This window comes from Astyanax mexicanus, chromosome 7, assembly GCF_023375975.1.
Source record: "Astyanax mexicanus isolate ESR-SI-001 chromosome 7, AstMex3_surface, whole genome shotgun sequence".
NCBI lineage: Eukaryota > Metazoa > Chordata > Actinopteri > Characiformes > Acestrorhamphidae > Astyanax > Astyanax mexicanus.
The window spans coordinates 49,319,749-49,345,071 of NC_064414.1; the positions used below are offsets into that span (position 1 = coordinate 49,319,749).

Below are 25,323 nucleotides of genomic sequence, written 5' to 3' on the forward strand. Positions count from 1 at the left end.
ACAAACAGTGCAGGCCTGCTGGTGGGCTTCCCAAACGCGCCAAAAACAGGGGGAAAAACAAAGTCACGGAGGATGGGCTAGGGGCCCTATCGAGTGTTTATGTTTTCTCCATAGCATGAATGACATCAGGAACAAACTTCCTCTGTTTGCCTGGGCGGGTCAGCGCACAGGGCCGCAACTGTCACTGTTTGGCGCATTCCATCAGATGCGGCGGAATGCGCGAGGCCGGCCACCGGCCCGAAACCTCTTCCTATCTGTGTAGGCATAACAGATTAGATGGGAGAGATATGCAAACAGGCAGCGGTCTGTAGAACACAGGCCACACACACACTCATACACAAGCTAATCACACAGCCTAAACACACTACGGCTGTGTCCCAAACGAAGTAAGAAATGCAGCCTACTCAGAGTTTAGTAATCTAGCCTCTTGTTTTATTGGGCTAAAATGCTAAAAAAGAAAAGGCCAAATAACATATAGTGAGAAAGGAACTAGTACTCAAAGCTACCCTCTTCATAATTGTTCCCTTAAAGGTATAATATTGGTCTTTTACAGGGTCAGATATGTTCCCTCTGAAGTACAAAGTAATTCCTAACAGCAATAAGTACAGATTTGTATCATTTAACCAGCCAAAAGGTACTGTATTCAGTATTCTGTATCACTGTACTAATAAACAATATATATTTTAATTATACATTTTTTATTTGAATGAATGTTTATAATCTTTATCATCTTTGTACATGGTACAAAAAACATGGCTGAGTTTTTTACTGAAAGGTACTTTTTTTGTACCTCAGTATAAGGTACAGCCCCATCGAAAAGTTTTATACTCTTTTAAGTACAAATCTGTACTTACTATTCTTAGTGTGTCCCATGACTTTTGCCATGTGTCATGGAAGCTAAAAAAAATCCCCGCTCTGGTGCACTGTGGGATACGCTGATGTGTAGTTGTGCACTGGTCACGATCATTAAAACCATCCTACACCACTACCCACTGTGGATGGTAATATGAGCATTCTGTGATGTGTATCGTATTTTTCGGATTATTAGTATTAGTGGTAATACTTAACTCTGGTTTGGTCTGGATGCTTTTTTTTCAGCCATGTTTTCATGGTGCTGTTTATCATTTCTTTTCCATTGCATTGTAGAAAGAGCATTGAATTGTGGGTTACCGGGTTGGATCAGGAAGGATACATCAGTTGCGTCCTCCAAATTGCTTTGAACCTTTAATTATTTAAATGTTGTGACTATATTCGTTGAACGCCCTTCCATGACTTTAGGTGTCTTCCTCTTGTCCTGAGGCTCAGAGGCTCTAATTCTATATGTAAAGCTGTTTTGTGGCAACATGTGTTGTGAAAAGTGCTAAATAAATACACTTGAATTGAATTAAATTCAATAGAAATATATATAATCTACAAGACTGTGTTCTAAAATCTCCCTCTGAAACTGATTGCTGCTTAAACAAACTGAAAATTTATCAATTTGTACTGTAAGTTGTGAGCTGTTATCTTGTGAGTGAGGTTGAACACTGGCCAGTGTGGTCATGGCAAGTATTAGGAATTATCACAAGTTTGAGTGAAGCAAGGTCTGATAGTGGATGGCAGATGGAGAGAAATTTAATTTGCATCTGTCTTCAAAGTACTTAAGTACTAAAATGCAGTTTTGTATTAAAGTCACATGTCATTGGATGGGAACTAGTGTCATGTCCCACAAATTTTGCCATGACCCATGAAAGCTTTGTTTCTTTGCATTGTAAAAAGAGCAATGAATATTGGGTTACTGAGTAGGATCAGGAAGGATACATCAGCTGCGTCCTCCAAGTTGCTCTGAACCTTTTATTGTTTGAATTTTGTGGCTATATTTGTTAAACACCCTTCTATAACTTTAGGTTTCTTCATCTTGTCCTGAGGCTCAGAGGCTCTAGTTTTCTATGTAAAGCTGTTTTGTGCCAACATTTGTTGTGAAAAATGCTATATGAATAGATTTGAATTGAATTGGCCAAGAAATCTTCCTCTGGAATCGATTGCTGATTTTTACTTCTTCTAGTTCTGAGGCTTAGAGACTTTAATTCTCTATGTAAAGCTGTTTTGTGGCAACATTCGTTGTGAAAAGGGCTATATAAATATATTATAAATGTAGTATAAGTATAGTATTTTCAGACAGATAATCTACCACTAGGGCTGCAACTGATGAATATTTTGGTAGTCAACTAATCTGATGATTATTTTTTCAATTAGTTGATTAGTCAACGATTATTTCTGCCATGGCCCCCACCTCTAAAAAAAATCAGCTGAACATGAGATTTAAAAGACATTTTAAATGTCTAAATGTTGTTTAAATCTGGAAAGTACTAATAGTTTTATAGCCATTTACACATCTCTCACTGTGCTTTTGTCCCTAGCTGTTTGTGCATTGCAAGACTGTTATAAGTTAATGATTAATCAACAATGACATTTGTAGTCGGCAAATTTAATTAATTGACATTGTCGATTATATCAACTAATCACTGCAGCCCTATCTGATACACTGTGTTGTGAAATCTCCCTCTGCAACTGATTGCTGCTTAAACCAACTGAAAGATGATCAATTCAGGCTATTTGTGATCCTTGTAAGGAATAGAGTAGGAGAGGAAAAGAGAGAAACGTTGAGTGTGTGTGAGAGAGAGAGAAAGAGAAAGAGAAAGAAAGAGAGAGAGAGAGAAGCTAAATTCAGTAAAGGCAATAGAACAGGAGCGCAGGCCAAAAAGACTCACCCTCCCCACCCCTCTCCTCCCTCCTCGCCCTCCAAAATCAGCATATGTGGTGACGAATGACACATTTATTTTTCTACAAAGGTTGTGTATATGTAAAACTGCTGAAGTGCATCAAGATGTCAAGTACTTTGGGTGGCCACCCAGGTTGCTTTGGAAGATAACCAGATGGAAGTATAACCATAGTGCTGGAGCTGTGGACACAGTCAGTCAGTCTCTCTCTCTCTCTCTCTCTCTCTCTCTCTCTCTCTCAGGGCAGTACAACACATCCAGGCCACCAGGCCGTATTGTAGAGGCCGTGTGTGGCCGTACACTAATTTTGGCCTGTGTTTACTTAAGTTGTTTACCATAAATTATCCAAATTGCAGTTCTTCATGTCTATAGAAGTTATTTCTGCTCATTCTAAACTCACCCTCTCTCTGAAATAGGCCTGTATCTATATCCAGCGACCGACACTCCTAAAAAAAAATGTGGCTTTGAGAAGTTTTTATAAGAACTAGGAAATTTTACATTTTTCACAGTAACTTTTACAGTTATAAAGAATAAAAATCATAAAAAAAAAAAGTTTAAACACATTGTATGGACTGACACTTCAAAAGTCATGGGACTGCAGTATGTATTAAAGTGATCATGAAGTGTTATCTCACTGGATGGCTTGAGAACATCCAAACACCTGTGTACTGTACTAAGTTGTGAGGTGTTATCTTGTGAGTGAGGCCACAGAACACTGGCCAGTGTGCACAAAAGCACGTGATTCTGAATCATCACATCTGACAGTGGATGCCAGATGAATAGAACATTTCATTTCCAACATACTGTCTCCAAAGTACTAAATTATTAAAATGCATTTTTGTTTTAAAGATCACATGTCATAGGATAGAAACTAGTACCATGTGCCACAAATTTTGCCATGACCCATGGAAGCTAAGAAATTATGTTTTTTTCCTTTGCATTGTAAAAAAAAAACAATGAATTGTGGGTTACAGAGCAGGATTGGGAAGGATACATCAGTTGCGTCCTCCAAATTGCTCTGGACCTTTTATTATTTGAATTCTGTAGCAATATCTCTTGAATGCCCTTCTACGACTTTAGGTTTCTTCCTCTAGTCCTGAGTAACTTTAAGTTAGTTTATTTCATTAATTCAATTCAAATTGAAATGCGGATTTCATTTTTCAGCAGGACTTGACACACTGCCCACACTGTCAAAAGTACCAATTGGTCTTATATAATATTTAAATTTTCTGACACACTGATTTTGGGTTTTCATTAGCTGTAATCCATGATCATCAACAATAAAATATATTACATATATATATATATATATATATATATATATATATATATATATATATATATATATATATTTTTTTTTTTTTTTTTTTGAGATGCACTAGTATAAGATTGCACTTCGACTCCCATAATTCACGTCGCCTTGCCATGAGCACCCTGTCAAGTGTTTAGCCTTTTGTCCATATAGTGTACCTTTACTTAAAGTGAACCATTTAAACCTGATCGGCTTGTTTTAAGATTAACGTAACAGTTTGAAAATGAGCCCAGTTTATCTTTAAGTGAAGAACTGGTTTGCTTAATCCATTATAATCCATTATAATTGTCTTTTTTGCTTTTCTTATCTTGATAAGGCAGTTCATTAGTGTCTCCTAATAGGGGAAAGTATTTGCCTGTGGGGATTAGAGTGAGTCAGTGGGGTTTAAATGAATATTAGTGAATTAAGTTGAGCTGCTTGTTGACTGACGCTCCACAGAGGTGCATTAAACTCCCAACGGGGGCGTTTACAGGATACTGAGCCATCCTTCAGCACCACAGACACTTATGACTGTCTCAGCCTGGGCTGTGTTTGTATATAGCCTGTAAAGTAAAGCTGTAGAAACTAGGTAAATAATACCACAATATTTCATAATATTTTCATGATAACGATACTCTTGGTGATGTGACAAAACACTGAATTAAAAAAAAAAATAATAATACACTACTGCAACAAAAGGAAAAATATTTTTTTATTACTGCATACAATATGATTTGTAACACCCCTAACTTATAAATAAAAATATACAAGAATTGTATCAGATTTGTAACAGAAGTCAATGATCTATATAACCTGTCTCTCTAGTAAATACAAAATGTGTAAGAACAATTTTTCTTTTACCTAAAGGGAATGAAAGTAGTACCCTGATGTGATAATTAGGGGTGGTTGATATGGCACAATATATGGTATAATATTGTTTACTATATTTAAAAATATGTCAGATCATAGAGTATGATACGATGTAGCACACCCTAGTAGAAACCTTTTATTTTCTTTTTAAAGGTAACTTTTTACATAAATAAGAAAAGTGCAGATTTTTTTATTTAATAAATTTAATAAATAAAAAATAAATAAATTTAAAATAAAAGCATTTTTTGGCATAGGATAGCCATTTGCTAGTTCTTTGGGGAGGTTTTATATTAAAAAAAAGCATTTATTTCCTTACATTATGTTGTTTTTCTTTCATTGTTTTTTTTTTTGTTTGTTTTTGTTTTTTGCTATTTTTAGTCCCACTCCCCCTATCACTTTCACAATTTTTATCCATGATTTAACATGATTTGAATCTTTATCTTTTACAATTAGTAGACCAACAAAAAGTTTTTAAAATGAATTAAACTCAATAAAAATATTTTACATTGACTTTCGATGTAAAGATCAGTTTTTTTTTCTTTTTTAGTAAAGTCCTTTTTTATTATTAAAAGTTTGATGATAATTGATAAATGATAATTGCACAGTTCAAACTTTTTGTTAAAACTCTCTAAAATACTTTATGGAGTGGCTTTCTTGACAGGTATTAGGCCTAGTCTTACATTGTGTCTTTCTTTTAATGGAAAATCTTCATTAAAAATGCTTGGATTAATCCATGTCTGGAAAACTGGCCCAATGAGTGTTAATATTAATTTATCTCAATTCAAATATTTTATTTAAGTGATTAAAATACCCAAACTTTTGACCAGCAGGCCCGCTGCTTCCCTCCCGCTCGCCGCTCTGACGCAGGCAGATAACCGCTCGGGCCAGTGCGTGGGTGGCACGGCTGCGTAGGGGTGTGTGTGTGTGTTTGATCTCTCTGTTGTGTTTAGATGTTTGGGGATATCCTATCACCTCTGTTGTTGGTGTGGTCACCCCCCACCACCACCACCAACACCACCACCACCACACACACTGAGTCCTCCTGTGGAGGGGCTGGGAGGAGATGAAAGCGTGGAGAGGAGTGTGTTTGTGTTTCTGGAGTTGGTGTTTGCTGTCCCCCCGTGAGGGTTTAGCTTTTAGAGGAAGCCGTATCAGCCTGGTTGTTTTTAGGCCGCTGTGGGGCTGCTAACAATACTCCAGCAGCGCAGGATAGCCCCTGAGGTCTGACTGACGCCTCACGGGATCGCTAATGCTAATGGTAATGCTACAGCCCTGATGCTGGTAGTAGAAGAATTAAAGTTAAGAGTCACAGTTTAGATACATTAAGTTTAAATGAAGTAAAAATGAAATATTACTGTCCTGAAAAAACGTGTCCACATTTTGCCTTTTTACACTGATATAATATTAATCTGTGAGCTGTTCAGTCAAGTCAAGTCAAGAGGCTTTTATTGTCATTACATCTGAGTACAGGTACACAGTGTGATGAAATTACGTTCCTCCGGAATCATGGTGCAACATAGAACAAGCAGCAATAGACAACATAAAGTGCAGGAGTGACGACAGTGCAACATAAAATTATAAAATGATAACACTAAATAACAATAAATACAATAAATACAAAAGACGAGACAATTTAAAGACAGGACAGTGCAGTACCGATACGGTATAATAAAGTGTATAGTGGGGATAAGGTGCAGAGATGTGTGACATACTGTAACATATAGAACATATATAATCACAGCAGTTACTGAGGTAGAGTTTATAGTTTTTAAGAGTGCAGCAAATAAAGTCATGTCAGCCTCTGTGTGCTGATGGGGTGTGTGTGTGGGTGAAGTTCAGTTCTTTGTGAGTGTAAAGGGGGGGGGGGGTGTACAGTTTAGTTTCTTTACATTGTTTCCAAATTTCATGATAAGTGGACCAATGTAATTGCTCCAAGTCACTTTGAATGAAATCACATTACATTGACTTTCATTGAAAGTTGAAAGTTGATATTTTGCAAGAAGTAGGGGTGGGTATTGTCACTGATTTCTCAGTTTGATTTAAATCTGATTCACAAGGTCCCGATTCGATTCATTTAGGTAAATTTCAGTTGTAATTTTAAAATGAAATGTTGTAAACATACAAGGAACGTTTAGACTTCCGTTATTACAATTTTAGCAACAGTTCGTCTTTTAATATCATTTAATGCATCTTATATAATTGCGACACTGTGCTGTCTCTATACAGGTTTGGGATGGCCACTTTAGTCAAATGTTTACGTGTGGTTTAAAACATAACTTGCTTCCAGAACATTAATGAGGCTTCGAAAGTCATCGTTTGCAGCAACATAAATTGCTTCATAAATTTCTAATTCATTTGCAAATAAAAGTGTGAAATTTACCCAGACCCACTAGTTCAGATGTGATACTATAATAAACACAGTGATAATAAAAACACAACAAGCTAAATGAATAAGGGAAAGAGAGAAAACTTTATTAAATTCATAGGAAAAAAACAGCCGGTCTGACCCGAGTTCAGCTCCCCCGTTATAAGAGCCTCTTCCTCAGCCGGTAATCACGTTCATCTCTGGGTATAAAATCACTGAATTAGTAACATTAAGAACATGAGCATAATTCCACTATTTACACATTAAATCACTGAGTTACAGGTTCATCTACAGTTATTCTGTCTAACAGTTAAACCTGTTACACTGTACGACCGCCTGACGCTGCTACATTTAAATGAAGATGGATTTAAATCGAAGAATCAATTTTTTTAAACACACCCCTAACAAGAAGCATTTTTTTTAGCAACAACCAGTGTTAAATGTTAAGTTTCCTGTATTTTTCAGACTATATAGGCGCACTAAGCACTAAGGCTGGGTGCAGCAGCATTAGCATTAGCCGCTAACCACAGTGCAAGCTTTTTCGCCATTCAGATGGTTTAAACATTCAGACCAACTACGGCAACTTAAGGCAGTCTACTATTAGCCATTAAACAACAGAAGAAGAAAAAGATGCAGAAAACTAGCATTAAATGTAAGTTCTTCACTTGAAGTTGCTGGTAGTAATACTGTGATATTAGCATCAAGATTATACTCAGATGTCCCTCTATAAACCATAAATCTATGTCAAGGACTAAGCCCACATAGGTGATGAAAATGAGACATTCATTGGGCTCAATATGGTACAATATGTACCAAAACTTTAACCCCTTTTACATCATTATAAAAATATAATGTAATGTAGTGTAATGTAAGGAATTACCTCCTGAAGTGGTTTGAGTAATGTAATTTAGATAATAATAATAATAGATGTCTTGTTTGTCTTTACACTTTTTGCATTTGTATGTGGTTTGGTATAATCCAGCTACAATACAATCATGATACTCAAGGTAAATGAAGTGACCTGGTGCAAATGGATCAAAATACAAATATAGATGAAATGAATACAATAAACCCTGGTTTAGTTGCGTAATCATAGACGCGATTAAAAACGAAGAAAAATCTCTTTCAATTGCGATTACGAAAGTTCAATCCACAATACATCCAGACTGAGCGAGAGTCTTTCACAACGCTGAGAGATTTATGTTGGCCATTAACGGAGAAATAAATAAGGGTGTTTTCCCTAAAAGCAAATCTAATCTGTGACGCACAATCGATCAAACCTGGGCGTGAGTTCATAATCATCATTTATTTGGACTTGACCTGCATGTTCCAGCTGAAGAATGTGCTGGACGGCGAGCGTTTGGTATGCGGACTCACGTTTGAAGAAATGCACCTTGATAGAGGGTCTGATATTTCCACATTCAGACCACACATCACTGAGAGCGGCTCGTACGCCTAACTGAGGTTAAACTCGGCTCATTTCTATATTCAGTGGAGTTCACTTCTGGTGTTTTACGATTAGCTGGTGTGCTGCCTAAGAAAAAAAAGAAAACAATAAAAAAGTTGAACCCTCCTGTTATGTTCTGTTCTGGGTCAATTTGACCTGTTTTAAAGTGTGAAGATCTAGGAAAAATAGTTCAAAGTATTTTTCAGTATGAAACTTCGGTAACACTTTCTAAGAATGTCATCTCTATAAGACTCTATAAACATACTCATAACACATTATAATGCATTCATAAGACATTATAAACATGGCTATACATATTTATAAAAAATATATATAATTCATCATAGCCATGTTTATTATGCCTCATGAAGTGTGATTATAATGCATTAATAGATGTGTTTATAATATGTTATACATCAATACCAAGAAACAATCCCAAGTCCCAGCTTGCAGACTTGTATCATGACTAAAAAAACTTCCAACTTATAAACACACCCTCAATAATCATATAAATATATTTTTAACCACTCATGAATTATACTTGTCTTGAATATAATATTAGTTAAAGTCAGTCCTAATGTATTATAACAGGTCTTTGTGCGCTCTAAGTAAAGTGACAGACTTTCAGTGTAGGACTAGATTATTAATAGTAGAGATATACTATTTTAACATATATATCATAAACACAGCTTATAATGTATTATGATCACAAGTCATAATGCTTAATAAACATGGCTATAATGGGTTATGCATTTTTATAAATATTAAAAGCCATGTTTATAATGCCTTATGAATGCATTATAATATGTTATGAATGTAGTTATAGAGTTTCATAAAGATGACATTCATTCTGCTTGCCTTAATTAGTGTAATCAATATATAATATAAAAAAACGGTTCATCTCACATATTTGCAACCACCTCCTGCAAAAACTTAAACTAAAACAAAAATGGCAATGTTATGTTTCAATGTTACATAAACTATTGTGTTTTATATGTTGGTCTTTAAAAAGTTATAAAGTAATGAAACATTAAAAACGCTTGAACATGTATTTTTGTTTTATCAAAAACGAGTGAATTATCCTAACTGAAGCACTTCCTGTTAGAGGTAAGGAACACCATTGTGCTATATGCAAATATTGATAGAATAATTAGTAATGGAGTTAGTAATAAAATATTCACACTGCTTGTAAGGACTTTTTTGGGTTTCAGACGTTCTTTTGGGTAATTAAACATGCACCAGCTCAAACTGACCCTGGAACACCATTGCTTTTTCCTGACAAATAAACATAATAGGAGGGTTAAGATTGCCAGATGTATGTCACTGACATAGTGAGCATTTGATTTTTAATCATTAAGAGTGTTCAGAAATTAGAAGTGAAACACAAGTAAGTAATGTTTAACATAAATTAAACATAATTCAAATAAAAACTCATTAAATCAATTAATGAATATTGAGTTCCACAAACGCAATTGAGGTGAAATCTGTGTGTTGTAAGATTTGGACAGTCTTAAAGTGCATCATAGAGGCATGTTTAGCAGTCAACGATCCCTCACCAGGAGGTACACTACCCAAAGGCACCCTCTTGTCCAAAAAAATGGACTGTGTGTCTCTCCACTCTTCCTCCAGATTCAGGTCTTTTGATTTCCTAAATGAAATGCAATTTTTACTGATGATCAGTGATGGTTTGGAGAGACATGTCTCACCATCTGCTGGTGTTGATCCACTGTGTTTTATTATCAAGTCTAAAGTCAGTGCAGTTTTGTTTTCCCGGAAAATCTTACAGCACTTCATGCTTCCCTCTGCTACTGACAACTTTTATGGAGATGCGGATTTCATTTTCCAGCAGGATTTGGCACCCTGCTAAAAGTACCGATTGGTCTTATAATATATTATTCATATTTTTTGAGATAATGAAGGTGCTTTTGAGATGCACTAGTAGATGCCTGGCCTAGTTTACTACAGTCTACTACAGGGGTGAGCACTAACCCCCAGGTCAAGGGTCAGGGGTTCAGGCTGGGCAGCAGTTTGGTGAACATTTGTGACCAGAGCAACAATAGCTTCAGCAGAATCTGTTAAAGCTGACATTTCATAGCGTCCCTCTGCTGCTCCATGGCCACAGATGGGCTTCAGCTCGAGCCTGTGGTGAAGTGTCTGGAGTTGCGCGAGCTTGCCTGGGGAACAGCTTTAACTACGGGGGATTCAGCCGGGTTCGGAGGCGATTACATCATCCTGTAAAGACCGTGTGGCATGTGTATTAGTGTGTATTAGTGTGTACGAGTGTGTGTGTGTGTGTGTATCAGGCTGAGCGCAGTTGTCTGTCTGTGTTTGGTAGAGCTGTTCCAAGCCGACGTGGATGAGTTCTGCCAGTACTATGGGAGGAGGGACGGGGGCATGTGCTTTCCCGATTTCCACCAAAAGCTCCCGCGGGGACAGGACTCCAACTACCTGGGAGATGAGAGGATAGAAGCCATCAACAGGTATGAGTACGTGATCACAGTTTTCTCTTTATTTGATGTTTTGTTAATATATGGCCTAAACAAATAATATATTATAATTAATAATAATACAGTTTGTAGTATTGTATATGTAAAATATTTTTTACAATTCAGATCATCCAAGAAATGTAAGAAAAACACACAATTCAGCTTTTAAAAACCAAACATCAGAGGTGGACTTGCTTGAATGCTTTGGATCATTGTCCTGCAGTGTAACCCAACTTCACTTGAGCTCTAGGTCGTGTTTAACTTAGACTGCAATTATACTTTTTCACATGGGTGATATAGGGTTTAAATTAATAATTATCTTTAATAAATGTAATGATAATTTTAAAGCTACAGTGTGTGTTTATTGGTCTGCTGATTATAACCTCTACTGACAACGTTAATGGAGATGCGGATTTCATTTTCCAGCAGGACTTGGCACACTGCCCACACTGCCAAAAGTACCAATTGAACAATGTAATATTCAAATTTTCTGAGACACAATTTCAAGTTTCTGAATCAGTTTCCCTGATTTTGCTATTTATAGGTATACTGTATGTTTGAATTAAAATGAACATTGTTGTTTTATTCTATAAACTACGAAAAATACTGTCATTTAGGGCATTTACTTGCAGAAAATGAGAAATGGCTGAAATAACAAAAATGATTTTCAGAATTCACATAATGCAAAAAAAAAAAAGTTTATACTTATAAAGTTTTAAGAATTCAGAAATCAATATTTGGTGGAATAGCCCTGGTTTTTAATCACAGCTTTCATGCTTCTCGGCATCATGTTCTCCTCCACCAGTCTTACACACTGCTTTTGGATAACTTTATGCTGCTTTACTCCTGGTGCAAAAATTCAAGCAGTTCAGTTTGGTTTGATGGCTTGTGATCATCCATCTTTCTCTTGATTATATTCCAGAGGTTTTCAATTTGGCAAAATCAAAGAAACTCATCATTTTTAAGTTTTCTCTTTTATTATTATTTTTCAGAGCTGTATATGCGTTTCACATTTTGAACATTTTTGAATGATATTCTAATCTTTTTGAGATGCACTAGAAAAATGCACATCGAAATGACCTGATGACCTGAAGCATTCAAATTTAAATGAAGATAAAATGTAATAAATCTGCAAAAAAATGAAAATAAATTTGGAAGGGGATAAATACCGTTTCACATCACTTTACATCATGTAGGAAAACTGTAGTGATGATTTAGTGAAGAATCCAAGTCTGCTAGTTTTCATTTACGACTGATGACTGAACGAACCCTTTATACTATTCATAAAGCCGTTAATTCCACGCTGGCGTTTTTAACTGCGTCTCTGTTGAGAAGGACATCGATTGCTGCTTCTGGACGAAAGCAGAGGTCACTAGAGACACGACATGCATGAATGACCTTATGCGTCAAAATATTCCAGCGTGGGGTTGCGGCCTGGCCCAGTGCCCCCTCTTCCCATGGCCGAGCTCCACGTGTTTGTGCAGCGTCAGTTCAGCCAGGTTCGAGGGCACAAAGAGCGTGTTTATACTGCTGCTGCTCTGATCTGGACCAGTGGACTTTAATCTGGTGTGAAAGGACGGGATCAGAGAGCAGCAGAACCGCCACCTCAGCTGATAAAACCCGAGGAGCACCATGGACAGAGCTTGTGTTCAGAACAGCTTTAATTCGGCTCAGATCTGAAGACCGGCTCGCTCTGTTTGGACATCTGTGCGCTAATCTGGAGCACCTCGATCATTTATTTTAAAGTTTAAAAAGTTTAATACCTTCCTGCTTCCTTTCTCTCAGCTCATTGATAAAAGTAATGGACCATTTAAAAATCACTAATGATCAGGACTAATTCTTGGCATCGAAATAAACAGCATAGTAAGTGGATGGACGTGTGTAAATATCTGTTTTACGCATCATCACACTGTTCCAAGGCCTGTCATCATCATTTAACTGCAGTAATTTGACCTGGCTGCAGATATTTTTGTATTACAGAGCCTCACTGCTCATGATTTTATAATTATCAGGTTTTATTGTGTTATTTTTATCCTCATTAGCTGCTATCACAATAGTAGCTATTGTTCCTGAGGTCCAACTGACATCTCATACATAACAAATAGGGGTGGGCAATATTATATCGTATACAATATATCGTGACACAGAAATATCATGATATTAAAAATCCATATCGTGATAATAGGGCTGTTCTGTCTTAAAAGTAGTCTATTATTTACTGTGAAGCTTTAGGTGTATTTATTGTATAATTGTTTTAGTTTGCAGTTTATATGCATGCACTAAATATTCTGCAATATTTTTTGCTGCATTATAATATTTTATGCTATATTATTTATTTTGCCACATTATGATTATACTGTTATACTATTATACTATATTCCTGAAATTAATTAATTATTTTAGTTTTCCTATATCGCCAAGTGAATCGTTATCGCAAAAATACCCTGAAATATCATGATATTATTTTAGAGTCATATCGCCCAAATCACATGTCATAGATAAATGCACATGACAAAAAAAAAATCTATACAAATAAAAAAAAAAAATAATAATAAATAAGCGGTAACACTTTATAATAACTTTCATTAATATACCATTAATTAATAATTAATAACTCTTATTTTTCACATTTTAAGAAACTAAAAAGTTTCTATTACATTTGAAAAATCCTAATGAACGCATAGGCAACATGAACTGTGATTGATAAACATTTGTCTGGTTAAAAATTCATATTTACTAGCGATTTATTAATGTTCAAATTCTGATAATACAATAAAAAACACAAATAAATAAATGAACTAAAAAAATAAAAACAACAATAATAAACAAAATAATAGTAATAAAAATAAATGAAAATAAGGAAATAAATACAAAGGAAGTAAACACCTAATAGAAGAACTAAAATAAAAAATAAATAAAAAATAAGAATAAATATGATTACTTAAAACAGGTACAGGCTGTCTGAAAATATTTAGATATTAAAAGCTTAAAATAACAAAAGCTTAAAATAACTGAGCTAAGTTTTAGAGTGTCCTGTAGTGAAGTCCAGCTCGCTGGTGCACTGTTGCTAAAAGTGATTTATTTTTTCCAGTTCAGTAAAAACTCTTGGTGTCAGATAATTACTTACATTATTATTTACATTAATCAAGTAAGTGCTGCATTCTGACAAATAAAAGAAGAGTGTCTTATAAATAAAAACACACTTATAAACATACTGTAATAATGATATAAAAAACTTGATGATTAAATCAAGCATTGCAATTATTCATACAACTAAATATGTCATATAGTTGGCCCTCAAAGGATCCTGTTATGCATCTGAATCAGATCCAGAGCCGTCAGAACCTCATCAGAGCTATTATAGCCTAGCATCATAACTTATAACCCACACCCCCCTGCCTTCAAACCCTATATATCATTAGCAAGTCGGCACATCTGCTGGGTGCCACAGTTAGCAGCTGAATTGATATCATGCTGAGCCAAACTGGAAGTTCCTGACACACAGTCTATTCCAGTACCCATCTGTTCTCCATAAAAAATACCTCCCAGCATGCCAACACCTTTAAAATAAGTGTACCTGTGCTGCTGATGCCCATATGTCTTACATAACATATAGAATGTGGTTTTCGCCTTTTTCTTTACGTCGTCTAATGTGACCTGCGGTTAATGAACACTTGTTTCGCGACTGGAGAGCTCCCCAATGTTCTCCTTAAACAAACACCTACAGCCATCCATTATTCACTGTTCTCGCTATGTAAATAAATACTGTAAAAGTACTTTTAAATAGTACTTTTACTAGGATTATATGGTTGCTAATCTTTAAGCAGCCATTTGGTTTATTTGATTGCTTAATGTTTCAAAAATAATGCATATAAATTGTATAGATTAGAGTAATTTAACACATTGCTACTTGTTAGCCGCAAGCTAATTGGCTAATCTGGTCGTTCTCCTCACCAGGAAGCACAAGCACAACTGTTACTGCGCTCAGGAGATCCTGGGTGGGCTCCGGCAGCCCACGGCCGTGTTGCATTGTGGGGACGGATCTCAGCGTCTTTTCATCCTGGAAAAGGAAGGTTTCGTCCGCATCCTCACCCACGACATGGAACTCCTGAAGGAGCCTTTCCTGGACATCCATAAACAGGTCCAGACGGGGATCAAGGTAAGACTTATGAAGAACTAAAAACGTCTTAAATACACTCAAATGCTAAAATCAATGGAGCAGGAACTAGTTAGCATTAAGGGTGAGCGATATGGCCCTAAAATAGTATCACGATATTTCCTGATATTTTCCCAGTAACGATACTCTTGGCGATATCACAAAACACTGTAATGTGCAATTAAAAAAAAAAAATTAAGATATGACGTGGCACACCCCTAACTGAGATATACAAAAATACAGGAATTTTATCAGGTTTGTAACAGAAGTCAATAAATCAGAATGTCATAATACTAATAATGCATTTATATCCATATATTCAGGATTAAAGTAAAATAAATGATACCAGACAGATATAATCTGACTCTAGTAGATAATGTGGGTGATATGGCACGATATTTCAGGGTATAATATTGTTCACGATATTTAAATATGTTGGTGATATTTTGTTATTGTGTTATTTTTGTCATGGCGACATTATTCACATTCCCGTGCCATGAGCATGCTCACAAGTGTTCAACCTCATTACACAAGATAACACCTCACAACTTATACATGTGTGCATTCTCAAGCCATTCCCCTTTTGACCTACGGCTTAAAATGTCATTGCTTATCTAGACAATCTAGATATTTGAACCTGAAAAACGACATATTGGTACCATTTATTTTTTCTCACTTTCTTTTCAATTCTATGGAGACAATTTGTTGGTTGGACTTTGAGTTTTATGTTTGGCCAGATATCTTCATTTTATTTTCATTTCATTTTCATCAAGCTGGACAAAGAAAAAACTGGGCAGCCATTTATTCAGTTCTATATCTTCCAATATAACAGGCGATAAAAGGACTGTTGATTCTTCTAACTCAGCATAATCCAACAGTTCACACTGTACAACAAAACTTCAGCTGCACCAATCCAGAAGATATCACCTCCCTAGAAATACTGTTGGCTATATTATTACTCCAAAGAGTTGTGATGACTTACACATATTAGTGCAGATCAGTGTGTGCGGACATGCTTCTTAATGTTGGGTGGCATCACCAGCAGGGCCTGTGTGGTAAAAGTAAACCCAGAATTCAGTTTCAGGCATGGTCATAATGAAGGGTTGGAGGAAAGTGGAGTGGAGAGGAGTGCTCTCTCTCTCTCTCTTTCTCTCTCTCTTCTCTCTCTCTCTTTCTTTTTCTCTCTCTCTCTGAGACACACACACATAACACACACGCAAGTGTGTGCACCCACACTGCTCTGTGGTTTCGCTCCAGACAGGAAGCTGTGGATATGTCTGTACTTCTGAGGGGGAATTAGCACCTATCTGACATCCATCCAGCCTGGCCTCCCACCATCAGGGAAGTCCGACTTCCAGAAAACAGGAGGCCACCACTTGCCCTGAAAGATATCCTGCTTTTTCAGTTTGCTTTGGCACCTTCACAGACGAGACCTGAGGAGAGCGGCACAGGAGCTCTCCCACAGAAACAAGGCTTAAAGAAACTTAATCATCACATGCAGTTCCATGGATCTCCTGCGTTCACCCTGTCCCTGCTGCCTCGGGGCAAGGCTTGAACTGAGGAGGATATTGTAGCCTGGATGGGTAATGATACAATGATACAACAATGCACGGTTGTGCTCTCGACCCGTGACGTGTCGTCTCATGCCGTCACGTCCCGTACCAGTGGAGGAACTTTATATGTTTGTTTGTGAAGGATAGCAGCAGAGTCTGAAATGCAGCCACCTGATTATGGGATATCCTTCTGGACATGTCCAGCTGTCGGAGTAGCCTGTGCATGTCTGTCAGCAGCAGCGATGGCGTGTGCCATTGCGGATGTTTGTTTATCCGCCCCCCCTCAGCAAATGCAGGGTTTGTAAATGTGCCTTTGCAAGAGTTTATTTGACAAAGTGTCTAGAGATGGAAGAAGTGGCCGTTCATTTTGACAGGAAGTTTACGTACTTTGCACGATTTCAAGTTGCACGAGTTCCTTGAATCTGACATTCTAAAGCTCCGCCAGGAAGGCCTCCTGCGTCTTATCGTAATGAAACATAATTGGCTGCGGATAAAACAATCATTATGACAATTAAGGGAGTCTCGATCCCAGGAGTGCTATTCTATGAAGTTCTGCTTGTTATCAGAGGGAGCTGCGCCAAGCTTGCCTGTTTACTCGAATCGTCAACAGGACATTACTGCCTTTGTGTACGCAGTTGGGCCCCAGGCCCTCCGGGACCCAGCTTAGGCACTGGGAGGGCGATAGTGTTTTATCGCGACTTTGATTCTAATGTTCTATGTCTCCTCGGACCCCAAATTCCCTTGCTGCGTATTAAGCCGACCTGCTCGGAAACAATGCGTCGTCTGCCGGAGGGAGGTTCCCCGAGCACCGTGGGTGTTCTCTGATGAAACCCTATCTCCCGTCTCTCCACACACATGCACACTTCCCCCTGTCATCATCTCTCGGGCTGCGTGTTATGTTTTTCAGATTGCTGGCATAGTTCGCATAGTCCAGTGCTCCCAAACTTCTGTCGTGGAGCACCCATGCTCTGCATATTTGTGGTTTGTGTTTTCCTGGCTTCGATGCACCTGATCCAACTAATCAGCTCATTAACAATGGCTTCCTGAGTGGAAGTGGGTGTGAGAGCAGAGAGAATGCAAAAGTATGCAGGGCAGCTGTACTGAAGTACCTTGTAGACCAGGAGAGACAAGAAACTACTGACCTAGTCACAAAATTTCCTGTCTATTTTTCTTTTTCCAGTGAACCAAGAGTTGCCTTGTTCCCCTCTTTTCCTAGGACAGGAACCAGGGAAGCTGCCACAATGGTCCTTCTCAAATGAAACCCATTCCTCGGACAACTCAACCAATCGACCGACACTCTGCTTTTCAGGAATGTTTGCGCTTCCTTGATTTCCCATTTGAGGACAGGCTCTCTTTCTTGGCTCATGCATCTTCATGTGCCCGGTTCAGCTGTGCATTACGCTCACTGCTCTGGCATGGTTACGAGCGGGACAACAGGATAATGATCTCGCTTTCTTCAAGGATGCACGCTATCGCAGCTGTGCGGGGTGTTTACCAGGTTCGCCAGCCACAGGCTCTAGATTGAGCAGAGCAGCACAAGCGCCGTTAACCGCCAGGGCTTCACCAATTAACTCCTTTTGGACCCGTGTCAAGTCAGCCTCTTCCAGATGCCGAAATGAACTCCAGTCCTCGAAGTATCGTGGAAAAACCCAAAGCATGTGTTGATCTTTTAAAATATTTGCGCAAGGGGGGTGGTGATTAGCCGTGATTCGTTGCACGTTGAAGCGTTCGCAACAAAGGCATGGAACTGCTGCTCTGTTGTGTCTGCTAGACCTGCTAGGCGATGAAGACATCTGCAGGCAATGTGAGCGTTGCTCTATTGTAGTATATTAGCCAGCGTGAGGGCAGCCAGCTGCAATAAAGTACGTCTTGCTGAAACAAATAGTTCACGGCATGTCATGCTCTCTGTCACACTACACACACAGCTGTTGAGCTCTTTCAGTCAGATGTGCAGGAGGGCTCTCAGCCCTGTCTCAGATAAGTACCCCGGCTTTGACAAATGGCCTCCTTCCTCCCCTTCTCCCCCCTCTGTTTTTTAACAGATCACTTCAGGAAACGACCACTGCCTTTGCTGTCATCTCACTTCACCTCTCCCACATTGTATTAAGCTCCAGAGGAAGGCTTACAACAGTGTGAGGAGTGACTTGAAAAATTAGAAAGTATGCACGGCCGAAGTCATTAGGAAAATTCGTGCTTCACTCTAGGGGGGTTATCTCTGGCCCATTTTTCTCCATTTGAAAATGAGGAGTCATTTGCTACCACTTTAATATTCAATATTACGCAGTTTATGGGAATGGGCTTGTTTTAGAGAATCGGTTGAAGGGCTCAATAAGTGTGCTGTTGTCTCTTCTCTGAGGTTCATCTAGAGAGTTCATGAGGATCAAAAGGTGCTCTGCAACAATGTGCAAGCTAAGCCATGCATCATGCCCTGAAAGCCAGGCAGCTGCCAGTGGGGAGAGGTTGGGGGGGTGGGGGGCAGTAGCACATTTTGTTCTTAGTTCCTGGCTCGCTCTATTTCCACTACTGGTGGTATTTTTCTACCACCCTTAGCAAGAGAGGCTGTTACAGGCTCAACTGACTACTCTACTAAAGGTTGTAAAAGAGTTGCAACAAACTGGGACATGTTGCAATGTAATGCACTGTCAAATCACCAAAACTTCGTAAAACACAAATTCTTTCACTGTTCAGCGTTCATTAAAACCCAGTCTGAGCTGAACTGAATAGGCAGAAAACTTGCATCTTATTCTGCCTGTTTCCCGCCAAGCAAAGTCCCCCGTTTTAGTCAGAAAGAACTCTCACAGGATTGCCAAACTGGAAATTCCTGAGGGGGTTGCAAATATGCGGTTAAACCGTCTTGGCTTTAGATGAGGGCAACAGCTTCTGCCAGCGTTTCAATTAAACAGACTTGCTCTCTGGACACAAGGTTGCCAGCAACCCACCGCCTCTGATATTGCCACATTACGGCACGCTAATTATGAATGAAGTAAAGATAGTTTGGGTGTAGAGGAACGGCCCTGAAGCTTGTGTTTGTTTCTGATGGCTCGGTATCGTGTTGGTACACGCTCTGGTGTGCCTACTTGCTAATGGAATCGCAAGCGAAAGCTAATATTTCAGTTAATTTACCGCCATTCCTCGGTGGTCCGTGGCTGGAGATCATACGCCTCTGCCGAATTCCTTTCCTGACCTCCTGCCTGTTTGTTTTGGCATTCAGGTCAGTGCATCGAGAATATGGGTCAGGTGTTACAAGGCAGCTCTAGGAAACAGAGGCTTGAAGCCATTCTCATATGTGCACACCTACCGTCAACTGCACCACACTCAAGAACAAGCCAAAGTCAGGAGCAGGCATTTAATAAAAACCACAGAAGTCTGCTTGAGCAAATCCAGCCAATAAGTCATTATTTATCTGTCAACTTTCACAACTCTCTCCCGCTTTTGTGGTGGGATTGAAAGGGCTCCCGGGTGTGATTATTCAAATCTCTGAAGGTCTTTTACGCTCTCCTCCAGAGCATTCCAGGGATGGCGTGGACCTTGCGCTCGCATTTGTGCCACTGGCCCGTCCAACTTGGATTAGTCCGACACAGCCTAACAGAGCCTCTCTGACCAGTTTATGATCTGTGTGTTTTGGCTCGCTCTGGGTGCTGAACCACACTGTTAAATCAAGCAGTCCACAGAAGACCTCTCTTTACTTAATTCCTGTGAGATATTGGGAAGGAATGCCGCAGGATTGACAGAAACGGCCTAATTCTGTGCACAGCGTTTGTGTTTACTGGGCTGAGAGGGCTCGGTTCATTGTGGTGTCCCCATCGTGTTTCCAAAAAGGCAGAAGTACGGTCCTCATCCTCATGATCATTGGAGGGTTCACTCAGAACACTTTCAGAAAACATTAACAATCAGATCAACAGAAGATGTATGGCAGCATTGGCCGAGACTTGGCATTGGCTGTGTGGAATTGATGCAGCTGTGGTTTATACTCAGCATTCGGGGCGTTGGCACATGCAGCTTGGGCCGATCCCCATATTATACTCAATAACAAGGGTTTTGGCACAAGCTGCTTAGGGCGATTCTTGTACTGTATTTGCCAACAGGGGTGTGTATTATACTCGACAACTGAAATATTGTGATTCTGCCAGATTTTGTGTATTATAGCCAACTCTGCCTGCACTTTTTAAGCCAAGTATTGGACAAGGACAAGAATTGGGCCTAGATTTTAATCGAAGTTGGGTCGATACAACTCAAGCCACTAAAGATTGATTTTCTAGTTATCTGGTCCTACATTGTACTCACAATGTGCTGAAAAAGTTATAAATAATCCTAGCATTCTGCTTATTGCTTTTATTATTTTAATTTTCGTTACAAAGACAAATTCAGAGAAAGAGAGAGCGAGAAAGTGAGAATGAGAGGAAAGAGAGGAAAGATAGGAAAGCCCAAACCTGATTGCTTTGCTTTGCCCAGGGTCTGAAATGATACAGCCCCTTATTACAGCTGACTATGATGAGATGAGTGGACCACCAGAGTTGCGACAAGTGATGTAGCTGCCTCCGGGGTGAGACAAAGGTTTACCTATTACACAAGCAATTTCAGTGTTTTCTAAACATGTTGCCAAGACAGTGGGAGTTGGCAGTTCGCTCCTTGTTTAGTTTTTTTTTTTTTTTTCCCTCGTTTCTGTTCCTCCACCCCCTCTTCAACCTTCCTCTCCTTCGCAGATTTTGCACGGATTAAAAAACAGAGAAAGAGCTAGGGAGGGAGGTGGGTCCGGGCCCTGGGTGGGTGGGTTTGGTAGAGAGAAAGAGAGCGAACGAGAGAGAGAGAGGGAGGTGGAGGCTGACGGCTCGGAGTTGATTGACTCCTGGACTTTTGTGCTCTCTATGAACTGCCAGCGAGCTAATAAATTCTTTCAGCCATTCGGCGTTGCGTTCACGGATATCCCCCAAAGATTACACCCACAAATCACTTGTGCAGAGGAGGCTGCGGGAAGGGCCCGAAAGACAGGCCGCACATAACCGGGACCGGGGGGGTGGTCGCAGGGGGTGGGGGTTGCCGGGAGTCAAATGTTTTATAATCGTTTGTAATGCAGTAGTCAAGGAGAGGTGGGGGGTGGAGGGATAAAAAAGGGAAAAAAGCGAGAGGGCATGGGGTAACCGGCTCCCATATGGAGCGAGCGAGATAGAAAAGAGGAGAATAAGAAAGAAGCGACAGAAAGGGACACAGGGGGCCTGGCTTTAGGCCTGGCCCTACGCTGCCTAAAAAAAAGGGACATAATTAACTTCTGGATTCTTTGTGCTCCCCATCTGACTTGCAGGGAGGAGATGAAAGGGGCTTGCTAAGCCTGGCATTCCACCCCAATTATAAGAAAAACGGAAAGCTCTACATCTCCTATACCACTAACCAGGAGCGCTGGGCCATCGGACCTCACGACCACATTCTCCGCGTGGTGGAGTACACGGTGTCCAGGTAACGCCGAACCACACACAGCGCACCACTGTCTCACCGTCTCCTCTCTCTGTTCTTCTGAAGAGTTTTAGAAAAACGCTGTAACACTGTGTTTATGGATTTATGTAAGACACTGCAGTAGTTGACATATAAGATAACAATTACTATTTTTTTATTTTAATTTTTTTACAATTTTACTTGTCAATATTGTCACAAAAAACTTGAATATCGAGTGAATCTCCAATGAATCTTGCAAGAATTTGAAGTAATTTTAGAGCATTTATATTCGCATTTTCATGATATTATCTTTGTATTTCTATTGAAAGATTCAAATTATGTCAAAAAGTGAAAAACAGCAGACATATTTATATATATATATCCCACTCCTGTTCACAATGTAGACACATACTTCCTCAACCCACTTTAATTAAATCATTTTATTGACTCATTTTATTCATAAATAAAAACAAGAAATAAAATATTGTTAAAATTCATATAAAAATGTTTATATATTGATTGCTAAATGAAAATGATTATAGAATCTTTCATTGAGAAAGTCCCTGTTTTTAATCTATCTATCCTATATCTGTGACAGCTAAAACTCAATAAAATAACATTAAAACACTGCGACTCTTATTTAATTCTTAGTTAATATTGACATTATTAGCTTTCACCAGTATAATGTTTAATTGTAAATTTTCAAATATAATTTAGCATTTTTAATTTAATTTGCGTAATAATTGTCACACATTAAATTTGCAAAAATGGCTAACGTACCCCTAGCAGTACCAATGCAACCTCCTGGGATATTTCTACATGCAAATATTCTCCTGCTTCTGAACTCAATTAAAGTTAAAATTTCTGCTCCGTTAAAAGACGCTAAAACATTGTATTTTTTGTATTTTTTGACTTTGTAAAGGAACCCGTGAGTCCTGCGGTGTCCTATAGGATCATGCAGACCTGCTCTTAAATATCCTTGAATATCCTATTTTATAACGATGATAATTATAGCTGTACATTCATTTTAGAGACCCAATTTTTCAACTGGCGATTTAAAACTTGGCAGTTTTATGTGGGTGGGGATATTAAAGTGTAGTAATTTAAACCTGGGTGTAATTCAAAACTAAAAAACTGAACTAAAGCAGTAAGAATCATTTATAATGATGTATTTCAACTGTTCTATTCTTCCTTAAGCAAACAGAAATTTCCTCACACTGAAAGACGAGACTTTGGCAGGATTAGGATTTATGCCCCGTAAGCCACAAACACCGACATTTCAGTCCCCGAAATCAAATTTATGCAAAAGATTCCCCAGAGAAAACAAACTAAACCTCGCTAACATTTTTCTTCCTGAGTTCTCTTTTTTTTTTTTTATCTGCCTGAAATTGAGTTTACTTGAGCTGCTATCAGCAGATCTTTTGGCACTTTCATGCCACTCTGTGCAGACTTGAGTCTTAATTTGATATTTTTTGTGTCTTTCAAGGAAAAACCCCAACCAGGTGGACACTAGGACCATCCGGGTCCTAATGGAGGTGGCTGAGCTCCACAGGAAGCATCTGGGAGGGCAGCTGCTGTTTGGGCCTGATGGCCTTCTGCACATCTTCCTGGGTGATGGGATGATCACGCTGGATGATATGGAGGAGATGGACGGTTTGAGGTGATTCATTTCAACTCAAGATTAAGTGCTTTAGTCCCAATTTAATGCACTTTAGGTTTAAACTGGCTAGCAAACTAGCAAAGCCATTGTATCACTGGCCAAAAGTATTGGAACACCTGTTCACTCGTTATTTCTTGCGAAATCAAGGGAATTAAAAAAAATAATTCCCTTAAGGGAGCCTTTTACAAAGCCTTTTCCTAGATTTTGGAGCATTAGTGGACCTGTAGTAAGGTTGTAGTGGAGGCTGTAGTAAGGAAAGATCCCCATCCCCAACTCACCAAAGTTCCACCTTCTCATTCAATGGTTTTATTTTATTTTTTCTACAATGTAAATGAATAATAAAGTCATCCAGACTATGAAGAAACACATAAGGAATCATGTAACTTAAAAGTGTTAAACAAACCAAAATACTCTTATTTAGTGTGCTGTTAACTTGTGGTTTCTGAGGCTGGTAACTCTGATGAACTTATCCTTTGCTGCGGTGGTCCCGATGAGAGCCAGTTTCATCTCAATATGGCCATAATATGGATTAGAACATTACTCACATAGAGCTATTCGCTGTATACCTGTAACTCTACCTCTTCACTACTTTACAACTGATGCTCTCAAACACTTTATGAAGAGACAAGAAATTCAATTAATTAAGTCTTGAGGAGTTCAGCACAGCTGTTAACTGAAAGCCTGAATTCCAGGTGACTCTACCTCATGAAGCTGACTGAGAAAATAATTACATTTTTTTCTACACAGTTTGAGTGAAAGCTAGCAGTAGCTATAATTGAACACTGTGCATAGTTCATTTTCTCTATAACTCTCTATATGCAGTGATTTTACCGGATCGGCTCTGAGGGTGGACGTAGACACAGACTGCTGCTCCACTCCATACGCCATACCCAAGAACAACCCGTACTTCAACAGCACCAATCAGCCGCCTGAAATCTTTGCCCACGGGCTGCATGATCCAGGCAGGTGAGTGATACCCAGTGTGATATTCATCTGAGTGAATAGGAGTTTCAGGATGCAGTTTTATCATTTTCCACACTAATAACTATTAGATCTGAATAAATCACATATATCATAAACATAAGGTTTATCACAAAGGACAATCACAAGTGCATTTCATTCAAAGTTTTATAAGTTGTATTCCAGGGGTCTGCAATTTATTTTGGCCATATATTTTCTAAGCCATTTTGTGGCTGTATTTTTGAAAATGAATTGTAATGGGATGGAGTGCTACAGACTAGTAGCTCTCCAGCCCAGAGGGTTGTTGAACCCAATTGCGGAACAGCTGAATTCAAAGCAGGGAAACCCA

The 25,323-nt window shown here is 38.7% G+C and overlaps 1 protein-coding gene across 2 annotated transcripts in view; it reads left to right on the forward strand.

The window, feature by feature from the left end:
• The window catches only part of LOC103022895 (hedgehog interacting protein), a 73,967-nt gene that overhangs the window by 19,491 nt on the left and 29,153 nt on the right, over positions 1-25,323 (forward strand). Inside the window, exons 3-7 of one of the 2 annotated variants that reach the window (XM_022684469.2) lie at positions 11,068-11,218; positions 15,176-15,377; positions 22,227-22,378; positions 23,841-24,014; positions 24,837-24,980. In XM_022684469.2, the coding sequence (XP_022540190.1) occupies positions 11,068-11,218; positions 15,176-15,377; positions 22,227-22,378; positions 23,841-24,014; positions 24,837-24,980 (823 nt within the window). The remainder of the gene's footprint in view (positions 1-11,067; positions 11,219-15,175; positions 15,378-22,226; positions 22,379-23,840; positions 24,015-24,836; positions 24,981-25,323) is intronic. The other variant, XM_022684470.2, reaches the window with a different exon arrangement.